This window comes from Plutella xylostella, chromosome 27 (genome assembly GCF_932276165.1).
Source record: "Plutella xylostella chromosome 27, ilPluXylo3.1, whole genome shotgun sequence".
Taxonomy (NCBI): Eukaryota; Metazoa; Arthropoda; class Insecta; order Lepidoptera; family Plutellidae; genus Plutella; species Plutella xylostella.
Window position 1 is genome coordinate 3,479,425 of NC_064007.1, and position 23,543 is coordinate 3,502,967.

At 38.8% G+C, this 23,543-nt stretch overlaps 1 protein-coding gene across 7 annotated transcripts in view; it reads right to left on the reverse strand.

Moving 5' to 3' along the window:
• The window catches only part of LOC105387008 (transmembrane and coiled-coil domains protein 2), a 40,797-nt gene that overhangs the window by 8,984 nt on the left and 8,270 nt on the right, over positions 1-23,543 (reverse strand). For 3 of the 7 annotated variants that reach the window (XM_048630833.1, XM_048630830.1, XM_048630831.1), the window contains exons 2-10: positions 8,676-8,840; positions 6,383-6,501; positions 5,718-5,848; positions 5,333-5,359; positions 4,595-4,714; positions 3,923-4,083; positions 3,028-3,110; positions 1,873-2,006; positions 1,223-1,237 (exon numbers count right to left, since the gene is read on the reverse strand). In XM_048630833.1, coding sequence (XP_048486790.1) covers positions 1,223-1,237; positions 1,873-2,006; positions 3,028-3,110; positions 3,923-4,083; positions 4,595-4,714; positions 5,333-5,359; positions 5,718-5,848; positions 6,383-6,501; positions 8,676-8,801 — 916 coding nt within the window. In that variant the 5' untranslated portion in view covers positions 8,802-8,840. The remainder of the gene's footprint in view (positions 1-1,222; positions 1,238-1,872; positions 2,007-3,027; positions 3,111-3,922; positions 4,084-4,594; positions 4,715-5,332; positions 5,360-5,717; positions 5,849-6,382; positions 6,502-8,675; positions 8,841-23,543) is intronic. The other 4 variants (XM_048630835.1, XM_048630836.1, XM_048630832.1 and 1 more) reach the window with 3 other exon arrangements.

The following is a 23,543-nucleotide window of genomic DNA, read 5'->3' on the forward strand; positions in this document are numbered from 1 at the left end:
CGTAATTTTTTACAAACTACTCCCCGTTCGGATAAGGGGGGCTCTTTCTGTTTCAAAAACAAATGAAATATGGATAACCTTCTGTTAAATGAGTGTGTACAGGCCTTTATGTTTTATCTTACACTGATATTATCACAATGTGTAAGTTATTGCTGGATTCTGTTTGATTTTCGAAAGTGACAGTGTTTCAAACTTGAGTGTTTTGACTAGGCTAGGTTTTCTCACATACATATCCAACGATGAGCCTTCCATGAATATCTTACTGAATTAGTAACTTTATCATATCTTAAGATTAGAGTGATCTAAAGTTGAGTCAATAATCAGATTACGTATTTGTTTATCATAGATAGGCAAAGTTTGTAATAAAAATAATAGCAACAGTCTGGTCTCTACGGAATAGAATAGTCTGGTACTATCATAGTTCTGTATTATTGTTACTACAAAATACGTCAGAATGAAGTAGTGTATGGTGGCTAAGGTCATATAACATGCGAAGGTTATTTCAGAATAGAAGTTAAGTACAATCAGAATCATAAATATGAAGACAACATTTTTTACTGAAGTGTAAGATTGTTTTGTAAATAAATAAAGGTTATTTTAAAGGTAAGTTACATAATGTTAATATTATGCTCGAGACTTGGCTGGGGCACTGCCGTGCCCTCAGATATTCACAATTTAGAACGTATTTTAAAGGATATGTCATTCAGTATGTTAGGGGTCTATACACTGTACACTTCGCTGAGTTTGTATATTTACTTGTGTAAGTAAATAACAAAATAATGGTTGCTAGCAGGAAATGTTACAGTCAATTTGATGAACAAATTGTTTCTGAGCTTGTATGAGAGCCATAACTGCTAGTCACACATAAACAATAGCGCTATTTAAACTGTGATTTCATATTTCAAAGTGCATCTTTACTACAATCGTTTACTTGATATTTTTACTACAAAGTTTGTATTAGTAACTTAAATTGAGTTCTTAAATAATAAAATAATGTTTGAATTTGGATGACTATAGCCCTAAGTTCAGTTGTTGAGAAATAGCTTCTAAATGAAAGAAAGGTGCAATAAGTTTAATACATGAGATATGAAAGGTTAGTATAGATAAAGAGTTATTTACAAAGTAAGAGAGAGTAACTAGTACGTGTGTATGTATGAAATTTTGTGACTTAAGAATAGGGATTGATTGAAAATAAGAGGGGTTTAACTTGTATTGTACTTACAAGGCCCAGTGTTATCTGTTAGATATTATAACTATGTTAATATTAAACTATAAATATAGGTATATAAGTAGTAATTGAGATGTGGAGTGTTACATGAAATATTGTAAAAGTAAATGTGTATTGTACCTTACAATGCTTAATTTAAGGCATCCAGCATAAATATTTTTTATATTATAAGAACAGAATTAAATAATTCTGTGATTAAAAATGTAAGTATAAAGGGAAAATAATTGTTTAAAATCATCAAAAAGTAAGCTTTAATAAAAGAGGTCCCAATAGGCAAACTGCAGCGTATGAATACCTAGTACACAGTTTCATACTCTGAACACAGCTTAAAGCCTAGTTTTATAATGTGATTTGTCAAGCGACTGCGAAAACCAACCCATGTAAACGCGGTACAAGTATTCGTAGAACCGTGGAAATGCGATTTCTGAAGCGACGGCAAAACCCATGTAATATAAACGTCCCATAAGCACACGTAGGATATAAAAATACGTGTGTAAGCCAAATAACCACAAGACTATCGTATACAGAATGTTGCAAAAAGGGTATCCTAAGCCGAAAGGGGGTGACCCTTTTTACTACACCCTGTATTATGTTTGTGCAACAAAAGAGTTAAAAAAACAAACATATAAGTATACAGTACAGACCGGCGAGCTGCGCGATATTATCCGCCGAGCCGAAGCGGTTGGACCGTGAGAAGAGGTGCGCAAACTCGCGCGGCGCCGCCATCACGCTGCCCCCGAGCCCGGTGATGCCGTCGCGGATGTTGCCGCCCACGTTCCTGGGGGAGGGGGGAGGGTAGGGTTAGCAAAAGAGAGATGCCAATTACGGTCAGCTGCATAAGTAGCTATACACTTATGTACCTTGCCAAACTGAGCAAACCTGAGTTTCAATGAATGGATAGGCGGTTTGTTAGATTGACAAGGCACAAAAGTGCCTTGCTACTTATGCATAGCTACTTATGCAGCTGACTGTACACACACGAGCAATTAAATATTTCCAGTGACAATAGCACAAAAAATACTCCTAAACAGAAAGGACTAGTTTAATAACTGCCGCCGAGCCCCGTGATGCCGTCGCGGATGTTGCCGCCCACGTGCCTGGGGAAAGGGGCAGGGTACGGTTAACAAAAGAGATACGTCAAAATTTCGTCCATACACTAGTGAGGTGCATGTTTGTTTTCTGCCACCTTCTTGCCTCTTTATGTCATGTACCCTCACGAGCAATCTAAAAGTTCCAGTGACAATAGGACCAAATTACTCCTAAACGGAAAAGGCTAGCTTAATGATTGCCGCCGAGCCCGGTGATGCCGTCGCGGATGTTGCTGCCCACCACGTTCCTGGGGGAAGGGGGTGGGTACGGTTAGCAAAAGAGATATATATGTACGCTACGACCACCAGCACTAACGATTTCTATTAAACATTGTTTGTATACTGTATAGATGCACTCCTAATCATCACGAGCTCTACGAACGAGGGTTTGTCATCGTGGTGACAGGATTAGTCAGGCAAATTGCATAATGAAGCCTTAAGTGAAGTAAAGCGTTGTTGCGCTACTTGGGAAAGGCGTATTCCTGAGGATATTTATAACTATGTAAGTTTACTGACTTTACAGAATATCTAATAAAGTGCTACTAATTGAGTTACTAATATTTTACTTATATACGTAGATCACTTGACAAAGCACAAATAACCGCGCTATTCAGTTGTCTTCCAGACAAACATCCGTGCGCCATTCGCCTGACTACTTCCACAGATTATTTACCAAATACTAACAAAAGCTGGAGTTTACAGTCTACTCACTTGAGCCCCTGCCCCATGTCCCTCAGCACCTCCCGGGGCTGCCGGTGCGCCTGGCCGCCGCTGCCCACCTGAGACAGAACGAACTAAACTCAACACTTATAACACTGTTTCTGGGCACTAAGATTGTCGAGCAATATAGCGGTAGGCGGGTGGGTATAATCCATTTGTCCTTACTTGGCACAAAAGGTAAACAATCTTTGTGTGTCTTTACCTTTTGTGCCCAGTACGAATGAATGCAGTGTAGGATTTTGAGAGGATAGGAGCATTAGATATGCGGACTTTGGAATTTAGCTAACAATTCACTTCTCAACAGAGCTTTAGCTACATTCATAGTTAAACTAGAAGCAACCATACTACTTTGGAGTGTTATTTAAAATATTATTTAAAATACTTTGAGGGTTTTTAGTTTATGCTGCTTTAAAGCGTTTCACAATTAGTTAGTTTAAAATAAGTTAATATAAATTATTGCAGCACTATGGTCATAACAAATAAAATAATTTGGTATAACGATTAGCTTGACTTAGGCGGGTAGCCGGTAGTGGTTGGATGAGGAAGCCCGAGGACCGAGTGTTGTGGCGCTCCTTGAGAGAGGTCTATGTCCTGTCCAGCAGTGGATGATTATTGGCTGATGATGGATTACTGCGATCACGCGCGGATTCAGTCGTATGACGTCATCGCTATACACAAGCAAGAGGCGCGCGTTTTAAAACCAAGCCCGATAAAATATTAAATAACTTTGCAATTTATGGACGGATTTCAAAAATTCAAAAAGTAGTGTGCTAAGAATATCATAACACATGCAATGTATTAGTCAAAAATTGGATTTTTCCGTTATGTGACTGAACCTCATTGGGTCTAGACTGGGCTAGATTTGAGTCTACATCCCTAACCGTACCTCCCAGTTCCGGATGCGTTTGTTGTACCCCTCGAGCTTCTTCTGCAGTTGAGCGATGCAGAGCGCGCTCTTCTGGTTCTTCTTCTCGAACACCGCCTTGATGCGGCCGAGTTGCTGCTTGTCCGCGTTGGCTGCTAGCTTGAGGTATTCGTTCACGTTGTCTGGGGGGGTAGAGATGGTAGAATTAATTCTTTTATGGGAGATTATGGTAGGTATAACATTGACTCGTTATAAAGACATAGGGCGACATTATAACCCGTAGCCTGCAACTGTAAATCAGCAATTTATCTATGAGGTGCGCCATGTGTTGCTGCGCCTACGTCTGTTGTATACTCGAACTGTAGCTACATATACTACACCTGCATTCATAATCACAACCCATCACGTCCTCACTGCTGGGGCACGGGTCTCCTTCCAATGAAGGAAGGGTTTAGGCTGTTTTAACAACGTGCGGGATACATCACGCATGCGGCATTATTCTGAACTCTGACCGTATGACACAATACGAATTACGAATATGCACGCGAGACGCGGGAAAATGGCAGCCATCCCGCATGCGTGATGAATCCCGCATGTTTTTAAAAACACCCTAAGGCCTAGTCCAGCATGCTAGCCTAGTGCGGGTTGGTGGACAAATAAACGAATATTCTAATCTATTCTATTCTCCCTCACCATCCCGTATAGTCTGCTCCAATCTAATGAGGTCCTTGGTCCTCACGATCTTGCTGTTGAGGTGCGCGATGGCGGCCTGCGCCTTCGACGAGGTGCCGCTGGGGGTGGAGTCGTTCTCGTCTGGAAATTTACAATTGTGGTGGTTTAAATAGGGATGTTTGATACAAAATTTTGAGAAGTATTAGTAAGAGGTGTTAGGAGGGAAAAATTTGGAGTATATTTATACAAAAGGTGGCATATACCCAACAGTGGGCGATAGAGCACTGATGGTTATAATAAATAGATGTAGACCACGTTTTTATTTTTTTTGGATTTAGGGAATAGTGATTATTTGTCGAAAAGAAAACAATATTAGAATATGATATTTCTTATTCTGAAGCAGTTTTGTTTTAGAAGAAATACTGAAATACCCGGTGGTCAATGGTACTCGATGTGTGTATCGTACAGATAAGAAAATGATTTTATCTTCTAACATACTAATAACTTACAAATAACAGAACTATTCGTATGTTAATTGAGTAATGCGTATGTATATTAATTAAATTATAGTGTGATGGAACATGCATAAAACATTTGTGCGTTAATGATATCAATATTTACATTTGTTTTTCCTTATAGAATACATAATTTATTTATAACAGTCTTTGTTAAATGTATTTCTATTAATTTGTGCCCATGCAATTCGATATATGGATATGATGTGGGAAAACTATTTGAGATCTAGATTTATTTTATTACCTGGAGAGCCGTAATCTCCATCTTGACCTAGAATCAAAATAGACAATCTATATAATACTAAGTCTAGATTCTATTTCCTATCTAATATGAATTGGGAATAAAAGAAAGTTAATGAAAAAAAATACTACACAAATTTTATAAAACTAACTCTATAGTTATAGTATACCTCTATAGGTATACTGGCATCTACCACTGGATTAGAGACACAGATCTACAACACATAAATATTAAAAATATACAACGACTAACAGCCAGAATTTCATCCATAAAATGTCGTCGCCATTTTACCCGCCTATCCTATATCCACACTTCAACTCATCGTAACTTGACATCCATAGCCGAAACCTTGCCCGCCTTTCTTATAACATCAGTCGCTGACATTTACCTCTATAAGCGGGTGACCCGTACTCGTCAGCTGATGACATGGCGTACGACACGTTGGGACTATACACGCCGCTGTAGTCAGCAGGAGCCATTAGACCAGGGAGCATCTTCTTTTGGGGCGAATCTTCTAGACTGAAAGTAGAGAGGGTGGGGGTTAATAATGGTATACGGGGGTACATGAGGTTTCCAGTGGAGAGTTGGAGCATAAACATGCAGCGTTAGCTGAGGTAAATCTTCTTTTGAGCATGTCGGTGAGTTCTAGGAGGGCTAGCACGAGGCGCATTTAAGACGTGACAAAATATTTGCATCGCGCTCACTCACATCGCGCAGCCTCAAGAGCCAGCGCGACGGAGAACTTTTGTCACGTCTTAACAGCGCCCCGTGCTACAGGGCTAGAGCTAGATAAAGTTTGTCACTGTGGTGAAAAGATTAGCCAGTCAAATTAGCTGTGATTCGCTGAACGCCGGGTGCTCCGGACGTACCTATAGGTACATACAAGGTAGATTAATTGGTGATTTATAGTATCTATATCTGTGTATAAGGTAGATTGATTAGTGAATGTACAAAATGTACAACCTATTTGTTAGCGTTTTCCATGAACTTCTCACCCTTCTTTTGAACTTTAACCACTCAATTTATGCCTGAAACAGTCCAAACTATACTCACTCCCTAGAGTTGCCGGAGTTGTTGGCGCTGAGCGGGCTGGTCCCCAGGTCGCGCGAGTGCGACTTGGCGTGGTGCTTCACGAACTCGCCGTGGCGTGACGACGACGACGACCCCGGCTCCTGCGGGTAAGGGGGGGTGGGGGGTTAATGTGGGACGCACTGGCTCAGCGGCACGGGTTCGTTATTGACGCAGATAAAAGTAACTATTTCGCGATTTGCCATACATACGGAGAGTGGTGGCACATTAAACGTCGATATCGAATCCATGACGCTGGGCCCAGCCAGGATAGGTAAAGCAGCCTTGTGTACGAAGGTCTCATACATGTTGCCAGAAGACATATATTTTTTTTACGTTATTTCAGAAAGTGCAGCTGTGTTATTGATTGTTGGGTGATGATAATGTTGTTACAAAATAAGGAGGGCTGAGGATGGTAGGTATACTATCGACCAAATTTGTGATTCACCCTCTTAACCCCTTAGGAGTATTACTTTTCAGGCAGCAGACACTAATTTAAAACTCGCTTTTAACAGTCTTAACAGGTACAAAGCAATACAGCGTGAACGTGAACGATTTGTTTTCAAAAATGTCGGCGGAAAGTTTTGTCATAGTATTTATAGTATAAAAATATCAAACATTAATCCGATCCAAACTGCACTACAGGGAAACATAACACCTCAACGTGTTGTTGGCAACCCTGCCGACTCTCGGTCGATTACCCATTAAACTACTCAGAACTACCCCGCGCTACCGTTCACTTTATATTGACCCCCAGCTGACAATACACAAATAACCTTTCTGAATCATATCACGTAAACAATAGAGACTGTTTTAGGGTGTACAGAGTTGGCGAAAATGTAAACGTAGAATGAACAGCGGTTTTGGAATGCAGCCAAACGTAAGAGAGCTATGTTTGAGCTAATTTAAAAGTATCCAAGTCTCAGTGCATATTTTAAATTTATACATTGTAGTATTGAGTGGTCATTTGTTTGTGTTCCGCTTTATTTGTATGCGGCTATATATGGTTGGACACAGCACATAATCGTATGTAAATGTTATTGTGCAAAGTGCCATAACATCTTTAACAATATAATGCAAAGACAAACGTAAAAATATCACGTAGAACATTTGCATGCTTATATTTCTTACTCTGTCACACTATTTAGTTGTGATTCATAGAGATAGCCACACGAGAGTGTTCACATTCTCCGCATAAGTTTTGAACGACTAAACAGATTTTGATCTTATCGTATCTACAGCAGGAAGAATGAAAGTTCCCAGAATTACCGTCTGCGATATTGACTATTACTGACCCTCGCCAGCGGTCATTAGGCTTAATTTGAGGTCCACTATCGTTTGCCACGGGTTCCCCTCATCTGGCCTAATCTTTATTATCCTAAACTCGTTTCGCATAACTCGTAAGGTCTAAACTTTTTTGGTAGAATCATTACTTCGCCAAGTCTTATGTGGCATAAGACTCGTTTCGTCTAAAACTCTTTTGGCACAAACTTGAAACACCTAAGTCTCGTTTGCTCTAATTGTTCGTATTGGTATAATCTTGTTTCTCCTAATATTATCTTTACAAATACTATATTAAGTATGTTTTAAATGTACAAATTGTGGTATTTTTCTCCTACATCCCGAAAATCACGATATTAAATGATCAAAATATCGAAAGTGAATGACCATTATAATTATTACAAACGCCATTAAACCCCATAGGATCGAAACCTAAAGATAGGTGCGACGACGAGCAAAGCGAGGAGGAGCGTGTTAGGTGCACATTTTCGTCAAAAGCAAAGCGGAGCGCAGCGAAGCGGAGCGGAGCGTTTCCCACTTAGCGGCCACAATACAAGGTACCAGTTTGCGCTATGTAGGGAGACGCTGCAACAAAGTTAAAGCCAAACGAATATTATTACTTTATATATAACCTATGCCATAGCATTATTAGGCTATTCAAGATTAGGCTATACCATTATTAGGCTAAACAAGATTATGCGAAATAACTTTTTACTAAAAGAGATTTATGCCATACGATTTTCGGTGAAACGAGATTTTGACCAAACGTTACTATGCAATACGAGATTAGGCAAATAAATCTTAGGCCAAAAAAGGTAGAACCGTTTGCCACACACAAGCAACTATAATTTTTTGCATCTGAGAATCCCCACCTAGCCATGTATCAAGCCTCCTTTTAAACAAAACAATCCTATGCAGCATAGCAATCCTCAACTGCAATTGGCTAACTCAGAACGGTCCATCACCGCAATCCCCAACTCTGATTGGATGCACTCACACTGCCCGCATTGTGGTTGGCCGGCGGCGCGGCGCGGGAGCGGATGACGTCATCGGACACCTCCCCCGCGGGGCTCTGGCTGCGGGAGGATGCCTTGCTGGCGGCGGACACGTGGAGAGTGTCCATGGTGGCTCACGGCATTGGATGGTCACGGGGCATGGTAAGCTGCAACAATGGATACTTTTGGTTAGAATAGAATACTACTTTAGGGTGTTTTTAATATCGTTCAGATTCCATCACGCACGCGGGATTGCCCCGCACGCGTGACACCTGCAAGTGTTCTTTTCGTACAAGTATTCATTGTAATGCGTGGAATATGCACGCGGAACGCGGGGAAAAGGCGCGCTAATCAGCGTGCGTGATCAAATCTTATTTGATTTCACGGAACACAAAATAACAATTTTATATAGTATAAAGACATATTTTTCACTATGGTAATATGAATTCATGAGACCATCTTTAGTGATAACATAATTAAACTTTCTAGCATATCCGGCGATAACATTACCCAAACTGAAAACTTTCTCATTAAATTGTTCAATGGCCATTACCTCAATTAAACATTTGCAAAGTTTGTTTAGGACAGAACTACTATGAGTACCTATCTGGGTGATAAAAATTGTAACTCATTAATTAGGGAAAGGGGTTGGGTTACGATATTCCTAAGGGAATTATTTTTATCCACTACCTCCAGTATACACTACAGGTTAAACACCCGGTAATCATGTATTGTATGCATAAAGTTTAGTTTAGTTCAGAAAAATATATACAGGTGCGTATTAAAATTCTACTCGTAATTCTATTAAAAAATCAGAATAATTTACAGACTTAAAATACATAATTATTGTATCTATTACTGTACAGTTACACTGTACTTCAATAACATATTTATCTCTTTTTAATAACAGCCACATATTGTCCCTAACAGTAAATGTATACTTTTTGACACTCGCAAACGCTCTAAGCCACTATTACTCTGTACTGGCTTCAGTATAAATGTTTACACTGCGCACGTGATAGTGAACCGTGCATTGTACATCTGGCGGATATAATGAGTCATCTCTGAGTGAGAAGTGGTATAGTGTAAGTACTGTTGTGGCTACAAAACGGAGAGAGGACCGAAGTCAAGCTTACAACTTTCGACAAGGTTAAAATATTTAGATGAATTCGTGGCTAAAAGGATGTTCAAAACAATCCTTTTGTGGTATAGGTTCGTCAAATTTGGGTCACAACGTATTAATTAATTTTGCAACAAAACACATTTTAGATAAACGTATAGAAGACGTATATTCATTTAATGTTCTATACTGGACCACTTAATACTAGATCTGGACTGGCGTTTGACCGACACTCTAAGAAGAATACCATGCCTAGTGCTTATAACGTTACCAGAAGCTTTATCATAATCATAATTTATTTCATTTTCATTAACAAAGGTACTATCCTAACTAATATTATAAATGCGAAAGTAACTGAGTCTGTCTGTCTGTCTGTCTGTTACTCTTTCACGCCAAAACTACTGAACGGATTTGAATGAAATTTGGTATACATACGGTCTAGCTAGACCCTGGGAAAGAACATAGGCTACTTTTTATCCCGGAATTCCCACGGGAAAACTTTTTAAGGCGAAGCGAAGCGCGCGAGAACAGCTAGTAAGAATATAAAATCTAAATATTACATGCTACATTGAATGTGGCCTGTGAATATATCCTTTTCGCCTCTGTTCCCTACAATAGGTAATCCTGTATTGGTCACAGTGGTTTACTCTGGTGTGACAAATAACATTTAACATCGATAGCTTTAATTATATCATAGTTCTTTTAGGTAAGAGCAGCTTTACTACTGTATTGTATGTGTCATGTGTAGTAGTGTATAGCAGTGGAGCGGTGAGTCAACCCAGGGTTGTGGTAATTAGCACTAAACGAGCCTAGGGCTGGCCGAGTGTTCATAAGACTGTTTAGATCATGTACGGAAAACTGAGGACATGATACAAATACTGTTCAGTTTGTAAATGTGTAGGCAGAATAGAACGGAGTATGCAGAGCTGACCGCCAACCTCCAGTAGTGGAGAGGCACTAGAAGAAGAAGAAGGCTGTTTGGTGAAGAATATGTGCTTCATAGAGTAAAACTAAGCGCGCACTGAGATGTCACTTTCGAACATGATCGAAAATAGCGCTATTTATATAATTTATCTTTTTATTATGCGACAGCGACAAACATAATACAAACTCACAGACGCTATATCTATTTCTGCGACAAAAATATCGAGCTATTAAAAAAAATATTCTGCGCTAAGCCAATGTTTATGGTGCACTTATGTCCACTTGTGTCAGAGCCTACAGTGACTTTAAACTTCATCATTAGCCTATAGCAGTCCACTGCTGGACGTAGGCCTCTCCCAAAGCACGCCACTGGATGCGATCTTTAGCTTTCCGCATCCAATCATTACCAGCCACCTTTCGCAAGTCGTCACCCTATCTAGCCGGAGGGCGTCCCACACTACGTTTGCCTAGTCGCGGCCTCCACTTAAAACTTGACTGTGTAAATTAACGAATAAACTGCTTTTAGCGTTAAGTCCACCCTTTGTACTTTTATTTGTAATATTTGTACAATAAAGAGTTAAATAAATAAATAAATAAATAAAGGGAAATCTAGCTTGTTTTCATAACTTTAACAAATACAATCAACCTAATACTTATTATTATTCAATACTATTTGCTTACGTATTTAAACGTTTTTTTAAGGATTCTGTGTACATGTAATTGTATTTACATTGTTAAATAAATGGAACGTGTCTTTGTCTTAATGTGTGGTATTTTTTCTACTTAACCTTGTTTATTTTATATAGCTAATGTGCACAATGTTAAATATGTAGTACACTGTAAACTTATAGTACAACAGATAAAAAATATAATATATATTATCTCGAAAACCATAGATGTTCGTCATATATATTGAAAACATATTGTTAAGCACAAGGTAACCCTCTGACCTAGATCCTAAGGTTCATATTGCACAACCACATAAGCACAAAAAACTTTTTAAAATTCATACTGGCTGGCAATGCACAATGACTTTAATCTAACTTTCACCAACTTTCTTTGACTTCAATGTTCAACAAAATGTCTGTCGAAATAATTACCAGAAGATTCTTCAAATAGGCAAATCATCACATCTTTCATTTCGGAAACTAAATGTAAAGGAAACTGTATCATTAAATTGGCAAACTAAATTCCTATAATATTATGATGTGCCCGTAAAATGGCAATAGGCCCGCCCCCTATTACATTGGGACTAACATAACACTCTGGCGAAAAGTGGGTGCAGCAATGCACCTCTGCCTACCCCGCAAGGGAGTACATTAGTACAAGGCGTGAGTGCGTGTTTTTTTTTTTTTTTATTATGATGTCAATCAAGAAATAATAAAAAAATATTAGTCGTCAATCGCCATTAACCCAAATGATGTCAATAAAATATTTACGAGAGACAATAAATCTTCGTCATAAAGTCGAATAGATTAGATATTCACATAGCACAATCTCTGTAGGTCAGCTTATAGTTCTAATAGTAGGTATGTAGTTATAGAAAGCACACATTTATACGAAGCTTTCCCGCGAGAAATTAGCTTCGTTTGAAAGGTTTTCTCGTGGGAATTCCGGGATGAAAATGTGATGTTAAGTTTCACCTAAATCTGTTAGTAGGTTCTTTTTACGTGAAATAGTAACAAGAACACATTCAGAAAGGAATTCCGCGATAAAGACAAATACTAATTATCTATCGCTACGGTTTATATTTCGTAATTGGTACATAAAATACAAAATAATATCAAGAATCCATTCTTACTCATTCAGTAAATCGTCATTTAAGTTTCGTATTCAAACAACCATACAAAGTAGCCCATTACGACTACCTACTAATCACTAAAACACACATAATGATCGATAAAGAGCAATAGTTAAAAACCTATTCCATTCATAACAACAGTTATTTATTATACCTATTTGTCGGACTAGAGGGTTACTTTATACTAACGAAAAACGAACAAACGAGAGCTGTCGTGAAACCGGCACGTTTTATACAAGGAGATAGAGTCTTGGCTCGCACAGCAGCGCTCCGAAACTTCGTTTTTTGTTATGTAAAATGACCCCCCCAGGCCCGGTCATCGCGTGCTTATGTTCTGACTCACTGCGTCTGATAGTGGAGACCTATGGCCTCTAGTATTGTCTGTAGTCGTAGTGATATGGGAGGAAAAATGTTCTGTCTGTCGGGTATATTATAGGTTTTTACGGCGATTGGGTTTCGACACCGATATATGATATGTTTTATCACTACTTTTGACACTACTAACCTTACTTTTTATTTGACCTGTGGTCTAAAACACGACGTTCGTATCTATATCAGTGTAGTTTAACGTAAAATAATCATATAGCACGATTATGTAAATTCATTTGAGATACAATCGTTTCCAAGACTAACCCCCTTATTCATAGAAAAGTTACAATACGTTTTAACTAATAAACTGTTTTGTCCCTCTCTGTCAAAGAACAAATTGTTCTTTGTTGGAGAGGGACAAAACAGTGTATTAGTTAAAACGTTTTGTAACTTCTCTATGAATAAGGGGGTTAGAGTTTTAAACTTTATATCTTCTAGACCTAGAGAGAGCAACATTTTTTTTCCAACATATATGAAACAACGGTTAGCAGCGATTAACACTATTCCATATAAAAATTACCGTAAGCAAATAGGATTACCTATTATCTAAATGTATTGTATAGTTAAGATAATCGTAATTTCATAATAGAATTATCAGAAGGTCGACGTCGATTTACCACAAGGCTGGACATGAGGACCGAGTATCACATAACTGATGCCTTGATATGACAGTTGCGTATGTGTATGACTCGACATACTATCATATTATTAGGTTACGTAAAGATAGATTCTAGAAATAGCTAGTTCTGATGTATTTGTTATATCATTAGGGATGTACGAAAGGTAAATTTTAGCAAAAAGTACTAACCCATGTCAAAAGGTTGAATATGATTCAAAGTTGAATCGCCATCATATAAATAAATATGTGGGGACATCTCACACACAGCTATCCGACCCTAAACTAGGCAGAATATACCTATAGCAGTGCACTGTGCTGGACTTAAGCCTCTCCCAAACTATATAGCTTTCCAAGTAAAATAACAATATTTACAAAAGCATAATATTAACACTTGTCGGGGGGCTTGTCGCTCACGTCCGTAGGTACAAACCCTAGTTACCCTACACGTGCCCCCTGGGTGGTGCTAACGAGTGACAACGCCGAATGTCGGGCGGCGGTAAATCGACCCGACCTCCTCTCCTAGCAGAGGCGGCGATCTCCCGCCGTAAAAAAGGAGAATCACCAACACGCCTGCCAAGCGCGGTGATTATGGCAAATACACCTCCTAATGATGGAAAAAACAAAGCCCCGGCCCCCAGTCCCCGGCAGCCCCGCTATCCCGGACTCCGGTAGCGGTCACGGTAACGGCGGGGCAGGGGGTGCGAAGAATCTCCGGCAGAGAGTCGGCTACCAGCCCAACCGACCCTTGCACCTGGCAACATATAACGCACGGACACTGAGGGAAGACGTGAAGATAGAGGAGCTGGAAGAGGAAATCAGCAAGTTAAAATGGGACATTATAGGGTTATCCGAAGTCCGACGAGAGGGAGAGGATACGGAAATTCTCCAGTCCGGAAACTTGCTGTACCACCGGGAGGGCGACCAACTGTCCCAAGGGGGTGTCGGGTTCATCGTCAATAAGTCCCTCGTCAACAACATCGTTGAAATCGGAAGTGTGTCGACACGGGTTGCGTACCTCATCCTGAGAATATCTAAACGATACTCAATGAAGGTCATACAGGTTTACGCACCCACATCTAAGCACACCGATGATGAGGTCGAACTTGCGTATGAAGACGTATCGTCTGCCCTGCGTAAGTTCACTACTCATTTCACGGTGGTGATGGGAGACTTTAACGCGAAACTCGGAAAACAAGAAGGCGGCGAGACGAAAGTGGGGTCACATGGATTTGGAGTCAGGAACCATCGTGGGCAAATGCTGGCTGACTTCTTGGAGAAGGAGGGCCTCTATATGATGAACTCCTTCTACAAGAAGAAGCCACAAAGGAAGTGGACGTGGATTAGCCCCGATGGGAAGACTAAAAACGAGATCGACTTCATATTGACGGATAAGAAGCACATATTCAATGATGTCTCAGTGATCAGTAGGGTTAAGACCGGCAGCGATCACCGACTCGTTAGAGGCACTTTGAATATAAACTGCAAAATAGAACGCTCCCGTCTAATGAAGTCCACGCTCCGTCCTACTCCTGCTCAAATCCAGGATCCCGAAAGCTTTCAGTCTGAGCTTTGCGACCGCCTGATATGTTTAGAGAATTGCGTTACAGTTGACGATTTAAACAATAGGTTTGTGGAAACTGTCCGAGAGGTAGGATCGAAATATTTTTCGTCCCGAACCAACCGAGGACCTCAAAAACTCTCAGATGGGACTCTGAGTCTCATAAGAGAACGGAGAGAAATGAGGTTGCAGTCTTCAGTTGATATGGTCGAATACAGACGTCTAAACAGACAGATCGCCAAAGCAAGACGTTGCGATATGAGACGCTACAATTGCAAGCGCATTCAAGACGCAATAGAGCAAAACAAGGGCTCCAAAGTCTTTGCTAGAGATCGATCTGTTCGGCAGACTCTGTTGACCCAACTGAAGACCGACACTGGCAACACCGTTTCATCAGTGCCCGAAATTCTGGGAGAAATTGAGAGATTCTACGGACAGTTATACACCACAACACAAAACCCTATTACCAGCGGTGCTCACGACAGCCGAGCGCCACTCACCCGACACTATACCGAAGATATTCCGGACGTCAGTCTAGACGAGATTAGTATAGCTCTCAAACAGCTAAAAAACAACAAAGCTCCGGGAGATGATGGAATAACGACAGAACTTCTGAAAGCCGGCGGTAGACCGATTTTAATAGCACTTCGGAGGCTGTTTAATTCCGTCATACTCGAAGGCACAAGCCCGGAGGCATGGAGCAGAAGTGTAGTGACTTTGTTCTTCAAGAAAGGCAACAAAGCCCTATTGAAGAATTATAGACCCATTGCACTTCTGAGCCATGTGTACAAGCTGTTTTCGAGAGTTATTACGAATCGTCTCGAGCAAAGACTCGACGACTTCCAGCCACCCGAACAAGCCGGGTTCCGAAAAGGCTATAGTACCATAGATCACATACACACGCTTCGGCAGGTTATACAGAAGACCGAGGAGTATAATCTACCTTTATGTCTAGCGTTTGTGGACTATGAGAAAGCCTTTGATTCTATTGAGCTCTGGGCGATGCTTCAATCCCTTCAGCGGTGCCATATAGACTATCGCTATATCGAGGTGTTGAGATGTATGTACAATGCTGCCACAATGTCAGTTCGATTACACGAACATAGCACAAAACCGATCCAGTTGCAAAGGGGCGTGAGACAGGGAGATGTTATTTCTCCGAAACTGTTCACCTGTGCACTGGAAGATGTTTTTAAGCTTGTAGAGTGGAAAAGACTGGGCATTAACGTCAATGGCGAATATATCTCTCATCTACGATTTGCTGATGACATAGTTATTATGGCGGAAACGCTGGAGGAGTTGGGCGAAATGCTCACAGACCTCAATGATGCCTCTAAACAAGTTGGGCTGAAAATGAACATGGACAAGACAAAGGTCATGTCGAACGAACATGTTTCATCATCGCCCGTAACTGTAGGAGGTGTCACCATCGAAGTTGTTGATCAGTATCCCTACCTAGGACAAGTGATCCGATTAGGTAAATCCAACTTCGATAAAGAGGTAGCTCGTAGAATCCAACTCGGATGGGCAGCGTTCGGGAAATTACGACACATCTTCACTGAAAACATACCTCAGTGTCTGAAAACAAAAGTTTTCAATCAGTGCGTGTTGCCAGTGATGACTTACGGAGCCGAGACGTGGTGCTTCACCAAAGGGCTTATCCACAAGCTCAGAGTTGCTCAGCGTGCTATGGAAAGGGCTATGTTAGGCGTGTCCCTGCGAGATAGGATTCGTAATGAAGAAATCCGCAGGAGAACTAAAGTTACCGACATAGCCAAAAGGATTAGCACGCTGAAATGGCAATGGGCTGGCCACGTAGCCCGCAGAGCCGACGACCGCTGGAGTAGAAAGGTTCTGGAGTGGAGACCCCGTGTCGGCAAACGGCGTGTCGGTCGCCCCCCAACCCGTTGGTCTGATGATCTGCGGAAGGTAGCGGGAAGCCGCTGGATGCAGATGGCGGGTGACCGTTTGGGGTGGCGATCGTTAGGAGAGGCCTATGTCCAACAGTGGACTACGGAAGGCTGAGAGAGAGAGAGAGAGAGAATATTAACACTGTCAACTGCACAAGAAATGAAATAGGTATGTCAAAAACGACAGCACAAAATACACGTCGATCCGATAGCATTGTTTGACCCACATTACTGCGACCTCTGACATATAGAACTGACTCTGTTAACCAGGCCAATACGACAACAAATAATTGCTCTTTTAAAAATGAAATGTATTTATAAAATATCTTTAAGTTTAAAATGCTCGCGCGTATAAATCGTAATACATTATACTTTAATGTAACTAAGGAGCCAACATTAAATAATACACTAATAAAAATATACTGCAGCCCAAGATCTAAATGTTTAAAATAGATTCAACCACTTTTATAATAATAGCAAAATGAGACAGGTTGCAAAAATTTTTTATTTTAAACCGCATATGGGGCTCTATTGGCAAAGCGTTGGTGCCAACGTTGGTTAGAAGGAGATAAGTATTAAATCGGAGGAGTCATCGCTTCGGGTTACGGCCCCCAATATCCTGTTGTGCGCTACTCTACTCCACGCAAACGCACGTAGGTACAGTCAACCGTGGAGTTAGATGCTGTAGAATGGACACAAAAATTGCGAAAAAATACACCTCCAGAGCCAGAAACAACACCATTTTGGTCAGGTGTCCTGATTTGCATCAGATATACCAAGATGATGTTTTATTTTCACCTTCCAACTGTGTACTTCTTCTGTCATTTGTTTCATCATAGCGACCTACATTTTTTGACAGATTTAATTATCGAGTTATAAGTGTTATAACTCAACTTCTTGATGACTGGTGATACCCAACTGTGCGCTCTGGAACTAACTAAGTACTACCTTCTTTTGTAAACCCTACTGACGAGTGTATTCTATTTATAGAGTAGTTGCAGTTAGTTAATCCATATAGGTATGCCGAAACTTCGCCTATGGTACCATCATAGTCCGTAAACTTTGCTTCGCCTTAAAGAGGTTTTACCTAAACCTAACATCTTTTGCCTTCACACACAAACAAAAACATTATATCTTACTTACAGACAAATACACTTTCGCGTTTATAATGTAGTAAGAAGGGTGAAACTCCCAATACCATTGAGTATGAATGGTCACCCGAGTCCGCGTTGTTCTATGCCCAATACCTATCTGTTGAAAGATCTGAAGAGATTAGCGGAGATGGTATCCGCAAACAGGTACGTCTCTTAATCATTTCTTTGGAGTATTTGAAAAGGAAAATATTTATCTTAGTTCTTTTATAGGACTATTTATAGAACTTTATTGTACTTTGAATAAAGTGTTATATGAATTTTCTATAAATATACAGTACACTGTCTCCAGAATTCCACATCATCCCAACGGTAAATATAAAATATATTCCCGCACACACAGGTATAGCTTGTTGCGATTTTTTAGTAGCGCGATATTTTTGTAGCAAAAAAGTGACATATGGAAAGTTTATACGAAGGTATTGCGGGAAATTATATAAATAGCGTGACTTAAAAATCGTGTCCCAAAAAGATGCGGTGGAAAAAATCGCAGTGCGCACAGGCCCTAAGATTGCTGGCCGGACGGTTCGGGGGGCGTCCCACTGTTAGCCTCATCATTGTTTTGCTTTTACCTTTAGCGGGCACAAATCCAAACCGACACAATAATATTGGTAGGTACATATATTGAGTTATTTGTAGCTAGGTCCAATAGTCTGACCTTTTACATTTATTGATAAATGATTGGACTAATTAACTGTTAATAATTTAATATAGGTTAACTTTACCAAGATAACAATAATTTTATACACCCATAAGCACTTCTTATGGGTGTTCATTAAGCTGTATGCTTATTAAGCAACCAACAGATATTGATCTAATGTTCCTTGACATAATTTAAATTATGTAATATTTCCTATTCTATATGTTGTATAATCTTACTCATAATTTACGGTAATAATATATATTTTATTTCATTATCCTTGGCTTGGCGATAGGTATGAAAAAAAAACTTAAATTTTCGATCACCAATTCATTAAATATAACGATGGATCAGCAAAACGCGATGGCGAAGTATTGCGAATTAAAAAATAATGCTGATTAAAGGAAAAAAAGAACTTGTATTCCTACAAGCTCAAAGCTATCGAGCCAACAAAAACAATTAGGTAGATAAGCATAATAAATCAGTTTAACAGAAGTAAGTAAAGGTCAAACGTTCAACTCCCGTTTCGTTTGATATTTATTTATAAGCTCTAAACTAGCAATCTAAACTGAATAATACTTTTAGGACTTCTACGAAATTAGTACCAGCTAGGGCTTTAAGCTTGACCTCACTCGGCCGGTCTCGTTACATTATCGCCCTTGACTACATGGACTAAGGTCTAGAATACTTTGAAGAGGATTAAATGCGCATTTTATGCCATTAATGCCTTCGAAGAAACACACAGTGTATAATTAAATTTGAGTATCCAAATTACGGTAGAAAACTCGGTAAAAAGCTTTTTGTGTGAAAATAAAGACTTATCTTTTATATCAAATACATTGTGCTATGACGTAGTTTGTAGTAAAATTTAGAAGTTTTTAAGTTTTCTTGAATAAATGCTTGTTAAGTATTATATTTAATCATTATTTTAAGACGGATCCCTGATTTAGAGCTCTTGTTCTCCCTTTGGTATGTAGGTATTAGGTTCTTGTCCACTAATAGAAATGTTTTACAACAGTAATAGCACTGAAAGGTAATGAAGCAACGCACGCTATTTCGCCATTTCGCCCCACATCGAAATAAAATTATCATAATACAACTTTACCCATTAAAATTGTCCTTCAGTATTCGCGATAAGTAGGTAATAATAACATTTACAAATAATAAATACTAGAGGATTACTACAGTTTGACAAAAAAGAAAGAACGAAATCTAAAATGACGCCTCGTGCTAACACAATGTTTAGTGGAATTGGCCACCTTTTAAGTTATCATACCAATCCTTCAGGGACCCAATAACACGTACATATGTGTCCAAAGAGAAATAATATAATAAGAACCGTAAAAACAATTAATATTATACACTACATATAGGACGAAATTCATAGTCATAGCCTAACCCGCTTCTCCTGGGATATAGGCATAAATTCATTATAGTCATACTGTCATTCATATAGTCATACTGTCATACCTGCATTTTTACTTTCCTCCACGACACAATTTTCTGGCTGAATATTTTTAGTGCACGAAATGAAAATAGTTTTGTGACGTCAAGATCGCTAATATGAATTACTTCAGAATGAGCACAAATAGTTTACCTATCTTCACTACTGATTTGATTGGGGGAGGATGAAACAATTGCCAAAATGCATATCGGGTGTATGTAGGGTTCGACCCACAGCTCGGCTTAACCAGTTTTTCTGTTTCTTTACCTATTTAAATATTTTATCAGATTTATGCAATACAATGGTATTATTAAAGTTTATGGGTACTATTGTATTTCTTTTGGAATTCTCAAGTACCTACTAATGATATGCGCAAATGTTCCATTCGAGTAAGCTAAATACATGAGCTAACCAATCCAAAAGATAAGAACGATGTTTTGATCAGACTTTATCAGGCCTACAATAGTACATATATATAATATTTTTCTGCATAACACAAAGAATCGAACTTCGAGTATCAAAATGACGCTTGCAAGCCTCTTTTTATGTAGTGCGACTCCTTACCCACAGTCAAATCATATTAACATTTGGTTTTGTGGGATGTATATATGTAATTATCATGAGTTGTTTTCTTTGAATAAAAATTTATTCTATTCTATTCTATTCTATTCTTGCAAACCGACAGTTCGTTCTATGAATTCGGGGGTAGAAAATTCCACAGGCTCGAAGCTCAAAATAGCTTGTCGAAATTTCCAGAGCTTGCTTACTTGCAAAGTTACTGAAGTTGATTAAAATAGTCTTGTGTTTTCAAACTTGCGCACAAAACTGAGGGTAAAGGGCTTGTTACTTGGGAAGAAGTTTCCATAAACGAAATAGAGATTTAAATAATCGATTTACATAGTTAGTTTGACATTTGAATTGTTTTTTTTTTAACTGGAACAATTGGAAATATCTGAACTAAAAGCTCCGGATACAGGCGGTACTAAATATGGACGTTTATTCTATGTTACGGACTGTAAGTACCTACCTAATTCTTAAAAAGTTAGCAAGTGTAACGACATGGGCTTTCCCCATCAGTATTGATTGCGTATTGAGACTTATTCACAAAACGTTAATTGCGAAATAAATATATAAGATAAATAAAAATACCTAGGTATAAGAATAACTTTTAAATGTATCACATACCCCACAATCTACATATAGTTATGCGAATCACCCTAAATATGTCGTATACTTTGCCAGTTCCATGATCCCAATAAGTCAATAAATAATTCACGTTAGAACAGACAGCATAAACTAGTTTTGTGTGAGAAAGAAACCTTATGCTTATGATGTCCAATATGTCCATTCATCGATGTGACAGTACAATACTCAGTAGAACATGGACTTCACTCTAAGCACTAGATTCGTTTTTATCATTCGAAACCAAAACTGAAAAGGAACTCCTATAAATGACAATGGGCGTTTTGGGACCTATGTCCAATAAAGATGAGTCGTACATCGTTGGATAGCTCTTTTCAAGATGGCAAAAAAATATTATGACGACAAATCCGTATAAGTTGTCCATTTTGAAATATATTTGTCGGAAGGAAGTATTTTTCTATGGCATTGCACTCTCTCTCCTGATGACAGTTAGGACATAATGACATAATACACGTAAACACGTATTATCAAAATGGGAGAAATTACTTTCAACTGGTTTTATTTACTGAGAGAATAAACAAATATAATATTATAATGAATGATGATCATTTTGTTATAAAAAATAAAAATAAAAATGAAAAAATATCATAACCATTAAAATTACAGAAATAAAATATAAAAACTTTCAAGGTACGATTATTCTAATTGGACAGTAATTCAGGACTAGCGCTTCAGTTATTATGAATAATTCTGCAAAAAAATACCTTTTCAACGACATATCACTCATTTCTATTGGTGATGGTCCCAGCTTCCATATATTAGTGCCCATCATCATTTCATATTGTAGCCGTATGGCACTTGTAGGTATATGGAAAAAACTGAGGTCTGGACTTATTGTGACGTTCTAGAATACCTAGTTCATTTTGTGCCTTTTTATAAAATACTTTTTTTAACTCTTACGGTGTAATAAAGACGAATTAGACACAAATAGATATGAATAATACAGTTCTCACAGTTAGATCCCGTTCGGTAGATAAGCCAGTCACAGGAGACATTAATCGTATCAGACTAGGGCGGAATAGCAAGGGAACTCACATCTGGGCATTGACATGCTTAGCTCAAGCCAGTAGTTACTGAAGTAAAATTAACAGAACCTATCACTGTTTTACGTTAAATTTAATTGCAACTGTATTAGTGAAATCTTTTATCTTCAGCGATTTATATGTAGGTACCTATATCTCTAAAAAAGACGACTTGTCTAATCGCATTCACACAAAATATGTAAAGGAATTTTATGAAAAAAAAAATTATCACAACCGTTACCCTGTTAACAATACAATGATTCCAATGACTAAATGATCCGTGGGACAAGACTGCCACTTTATTAAGTACTTACAAGAAAAACGCATGTAAATTTCGCAGCCACATTTATCCTACAGTCTGCGCCATTATTAAGGGCCATTCACATTAACTTGGAAAGTTCCGGACACTTGCCTCCCGCAGAGTTAATTGCTAATCGCCGACGGTGAAGTAACGATCTAAAAGCTAGATAATGCCAGATTAATATTTCAGTTTGTGCATGAACTAATGCAGCTTGACTTGAAAGTAACGATAGTGTAAGAATTAACCAATTTCGGTAAATGATGTCAAATGAAGGATATAAATAGAAAAGTTCCAAAACTTCGATTAAAAATTCTCGGGTCGCTTGGTAAATATGTAGATTTTATTAACCCAATCACAATCACGAATCCTTATGTAGTTTTGTTTCTTTATGAAAACACAGGAATGTCCTAAAATTTAAGGAATATTAAGGACTCAACGTAGCACCGATCTGTTTTACCCCCCGAAGAAAAACTAAACTTATGACACTTCTCTTTTTACGTACTCTACATTATCTTCAAACCGTATCAAGCTTTAGTTAGCGAAGCCATTCTTAAATTATTACTTTATCTATGTAATTTTCGCTACAACATTTTCAATGCTAGCTGCATATGAAATATAAAATATATCGTAGGGTATTTGATGTCCAGCAATCATTAAACTGTGATAGTTCTCCCTCTAACCATACTGTCGCATGCGGGCCCTGATTGTCTAATCAATGGCGGGGAACCAATGAATCATACGCGGCGATAGCGAGGGAGACCACCTATCTATTCTTTGTATACTAATAAAGAGATATTTTTAGTTTGGA